Source organism: Bison bison, unplaced genomic scaffold (genome assembly GCF_000754665.1).
Source record: "Bison bison bison isolate TAMUID 2011002044 unplaced genomic scaffold, Bison_UMD1.0 scf7180017864213, whole genome shotgun sequence".
Taxonomy (NCBI): Eukaryota; Metazoa; Chordata; class Mammalia; order Artiodactyla; family Bovidae; genus Bison; species Bison bison.
In genome coordinates, this window is record NW_011494785.1 from 3015011 (window position 1) to 3019867 (window position 4857).

At 54.0% G+C, this 4857-nt stretch overlaps 1 protein-coding gene across 1 annotated transcript in view; it reads right to left on the reverse strand.

The window, feature by feature from the left end:
• Positions 1-4857, reverse strand: part of PRMT8 (protein arginine methyltransferase 8) — a 46574-nt gene that overhangs the window by 5327 nt on the left and 36390 nt on the right. The window contains exon 9 of the mRNA XM_010845208.1: positions 1967-2117. Within this exon, the coding sequence (XP_010843510.1) occupies positions 1967-2117 (151 nt within the window). The remainder of the gene's footprint in view (positions 1-1966; positions 2118-4857) is intronic.

Genomic DNA, 4857 nt, shown 5'->3' on the forward strand with positions numbered 1-4857 from the left:
CCATTTGCAACAGCTTCTGCCCAGAGCTTCGGGGGGAAGACACGGGCAGAGCCATTAGCAGGGATGGTTTCCAAGCTGCACAATGTGACGTGCTTTCCAGTGTGTCTCCTGGAGCAGCTCCAGCCCCCGGGGGCCCATGGGGAGGAACCACTTAGAACAACCTGCATTTCAGCTTAAGTTCAAAGCTAGCTGAGACCAAATAATACCTTATTTAGGCCTATACGTACACATGAAACAACTTTTTAAAAATAGCAGGGGATAATTAACCCAAAATTCAGGATAATGTTCATCTGGTGGCGATGTGGGGAATGGGATAAGGGGACCACCCAGGTAGATGCAAAGATGTTGATAGCATTGACGTCCTTGAGTTAGGTAGTAAGCTCACAGGGATTTATTTTGTGACTCTGAATTAATTTAATCTCCTGTGTTATCAGTCATGTCCAACTCTGCGACCTCGTGGACTGTAGCCCACCAGGTTCCCCTGTCCATGAAATTTTCCAGGCAAGAATACTGGAGCAGGTCACTTCCTACTCCAGGGGCTCTTCCTGACCCAGGGAGCGAACCCATGTCTCCTGCTTGGCAGGCAGATTCTTTACCACTGAGCCACCTGGGAAGCCCCCTGAATTAATTGACTTACATTTATTAATTATAAACCTTATTGTATTATGCTTGTTAATAATATATTTCAGTTTAATATTTATATTCTAATGAACAATGGTTTATCTCATGATATTAACTAATACATTTACATTCTACTAATAATAAACTTATTTCTAGTCACTATTTCATTCGACTTAACAATACTTTATTTACAATCTAGTTACTGAGCTAGGTGGCAAGTTCACGAGTGTTTGCTGTATTAATTAAAACATAAGCAAAAAGTGAACCGCGCATGGCAGTATGTCATAGCAGTATGTCATGAGCCAGGAGTCAGGATTAATCTATTTCTGTGCATCTGGGGTCCCTAAACACAAAGAGGAAATACTCTTTCCTCGGTGGTCAGAGTGCAGAGGGTCTGAGTAAACCCGACTGCCAAACCCATGCCAGCTGGTAAAGATGGTAGGACATCTCTTACACGCTGGATCAAAACCCTATGCTGACACCCACCAGAAACAGACCATCTCAGGGAAAGAAAGACCCCAGCTGGGAGCTAGCTACAATGCTGCAGCCCAGGCATTAGAGACACAGAACTCTTTCCAGAGAACCCTTGCCCCCTGACTTTCTCATCTCCGGCAGCAGGGTGGGCGGGCCCTGCGGGAGGCATATCCCAGGGATGGAAGAGGGAGAAACAGCCATGTGGCTCCACCCTTGGCCTCCAGTCACAGCCACGATCCTCCAGCGGGCTCCTCCTCAGCCCCACTGCCCCACCCTTCACCACTGAAAGGTTGAGTCCCACCCATCTGTCAAGGTCCAGGTGAAATATCCTACTCCCTGTGGGCTGAAGGGAGGGGAGCAGCTGATAATGACTGGGACCAGGGTCCTCTGGTTTTCCTGGGATGAGGAGGCACCAGGGCTGGCCTGGCTGATGGAAACCAGAGGACTCCACTTGGTGGTCAGGGGCATCACCTCTGGAAGAAGCCCTCCTGTGAGGAATTAAGGTAAGTCTCTTGCCTGCTCTTTGCCACAAGAAAGTCTCACTCCCCTCCATACCCTCTCCTGCACACAGCAGGTGCTCAGGAAACACTAAATGAATAAGCATGCATTCAAAAAGGCAGCCCCAACACCTGCCCCTGCCCCCCCGACACTGGCTCTCAGTGCTGGCCACAGCTGCTACAGTTTTTTACCTTCTCCTCTAGCAGCCAGAACTGTGGCATTCCTCCAGGACTGGAGAGGCTTGCAAGGTGCCAAGTGAGGATCCCTGGCTGATGCCCCCCGGCCCTTGCCCCACGTCCAGGCTGGGGAGATCACATCCTACAGAGCCTGGGCACCAGGCCGGGTGGGTCTGGAAGGCCAGCAGGAGGCTCACCTGTGGAAAACCCCATTTTCTTGTGGCACTTGGTAAACTCGATATTGAAATAGGTGACCAGGGCGTGGACGTAGTCGTTGCGCTGTACCTGCAGGCAGAAGGCAGACGTGAAGGACAGCTCCTCCGTCTTCACCGTGTAAATGTCCACCTCCTGCAGTCCAGAGGAGAGAGAGTGCGGGTCAGCACCTCTGCCGGGTCTGGGTCCCGCCTGAGGCTTCATCCCCCAGGGAGACTATAGACCGCAGACTCCCCTGGGTGTCACATTTCTTGGGACCACGTCCCAGGCCCACCCACCACAAGCTCCCCCATCCTTTCTCGGGTGGAGTCTGCTCAGTGCGTGCATGTGTGCATGCTCAGTTGCTCAGTCCTCTCCGACTCTTTGCAATTGCATGGACTGTAGCCCGCCAGGCTCCTCTGTCTATGGGATCCTCCAGGCAAGAATACTGGAGTGAGTTGCCATTTCCTTCTCCAGGATCCAAGGATCCAACTCAGGTCTCATGTCTTCTGTGCTGCCAGGTGGGTTCTTAACCACTAGCGCCACCTGGGAAGCCTCGTACTGGGGGGCAAATTCCAAGGGGTGGGGTAGGGAGGTGGGGTGCCCCAGAGCCACTGCATTAAAGCAGCCACCTGCTCCATCAAGCCCTCCTGGGTTCCAGCAGAGCTTGACTACTCATTTCCCATCAACAAGAGGCACTGAGAACGGAGCCCACACAATCACAGGCTGAGCCGAGGGAAGTCTGCTGACCATTTATCACCAGCCGGACAGTTAAATACATAAAACGGGGAAATAAGAGGCGAGAATTTTTCAGTTCTAGCTGGGAATGGAGAACACAAAGAACTGATAACTCTAACAGTTTCAGCCGGGAAGTGACTGAAAATCAATCTTGGGTGGCAGCAGGAGTCATGAATGACGGTTTGCAGTGTGGTGTTCTGTCTGTGCAGAGGATGCTGACCTGACGTGGGCCACCTCCAGTGAGACAGGACAAAGCTCCCCAGGCATCCAGACCACTTTCGGTGAGGTCTAACTGCTGGGTTGCACAGTAGGGACCTCTGTCCTGAAAGCTCTGTGCAAGCCAGACAGACACCTGTGTGCCTGGAAATGGTTCCCAAGGGTGTGCCTGAGATCCGGATGATGGAAGATGCTGGGAATAAGTAGGAGAGAGGGGTCTCAGGGGAGGGGGGAGGAAAGACAAAGAGGCTTTTATCTCTACAGGTTTCTAGGATGAAGAAAGGAATCCCAGGACCTTCAAAACCAAGTCCTGCCTCCACAGGGTGGACAGAGGCAGAGATGAGGCCAAGTCAGCAGCCAGCCCAGAGCCCCATTACGGTGCAGGGTGGCAGCTTCAACACCCAATGACCTATTGGTTGGGAAGAGGGAGTGACTGCAGGTGTTGGGGACTGTGGGGGCCCTTGATGTCGGTGACATCACTTCAGATAAGCCATGCTATGCTTCTAGAGCCTAAGGATGGGGAACAAAGACTAAAGGTCCTTGTGAGGCCAGGTCAGGCATCCAGAATCCAGCGGAGTCAGAAAGCTGGTCCCCTGTTACCCTGGGAATGTGTGAGCCCTAAGAGCATCCCCAGGAAGTTAGTGGCCCTGGACACCTGACCACCCCCAGGCAGGATTTGCTCACTGCCTACCAGGCGGCCAGTCCTCCCCGACGTCTCCAGTCAGTAGGTCCTGCTTCAAAACCAGCCTCTGTATCTTCCACCCACAGAACAATGCCTGCTCCTGCTCACATGGATCCCCCAACTTTCTCTTCCACCCACAGAACATGCCTGCTCCTGCTCACATGGATCCCCCAACTTTCTCTTCTCCTGTGTAAACGGCCTTTCCTAAGTCATGATTTCATCTCCTTCTCCCTCCTCACTGGGGCTTCCCAGGTGGAGCCAGTGGTAAAGAACCTGCCTGCCAATGCAGGAGATTTGAGACACGAGTGCGATCCCTGGGTTGGGAAGATCTCCGGGAGGAGGAAGTGGCAACCCACTCCAGTGTTCTTGCCTGGGAAAGTCCCTGGACAGAGGAGCCTGGTGGGCTACAGTCCATGGGGCTGGAAAGAGTTGGCCACAACTTCTAGCCTAGGGGGTCCCTTCTAGTGGGGACCTACTTCTAGCAGCTGTGTGCTGTGTGTGGGCTCATTTGCCTCCTGACCCAGGGATGGAGCGGGCATCTCCTACACTGGCAGGCGGACTTTTTCACCATTGTGATGCCTGGGAAGCCCCACTTCTAGCAGCCTCTGACCTCAAGGACCACCCTGCTGGCTCCTACCGCCTTTAGGCAGGTAAGCCCCTCCCCCACTGAGCCGCTCTCAGAATCCGTGTCCTTCCCACCTGGGACCAGAGTGCAGCGGCCGGGGGCGTGGTGGCAGCGGTGTCCTTCATTCTATGCCACCCTGTGAGCTTGGGCATTGCCCCATCGGGGAGCCTGTCTAGCTGCAGCACCTGTCAGCTCACACCACTGGTCATCCCTCCCGTGCACGTGTCTGGAGGTCCCTCCCACCCAACAACTCTCAGAGCACCGGAGCGTAACTGGGTTTTTGTTGGGGGCTTCAGCTCAGTCTCCAGGGCTGGGCTCATGGTGTCTACACTCACTAGCTTCTCCATCTCTTTCTCCATTGGGGCCAGCCCACCTGTCTCCAGGCTCCTCCCAAAGTCCCTGTCCCTGTCCCTGTGCCCTTGGCCACCAGCCCAGCCTGGTCTTTGTACACTGCTTCTGGCTCGGCTCAGCGGTCTCACTGCCTCTGCCCCTGTCCCCACCATCAGACCAGAGCTCGTTAGACACGGGGACCGGACGTGATGGTCCGTGCACCCTCGGTGTGTGACCTGGCCCCTAAAACTCATCATTTTCCTCCTGACACTGTCTTCCCGCCTGACGACTCTCCCTCCCACCCA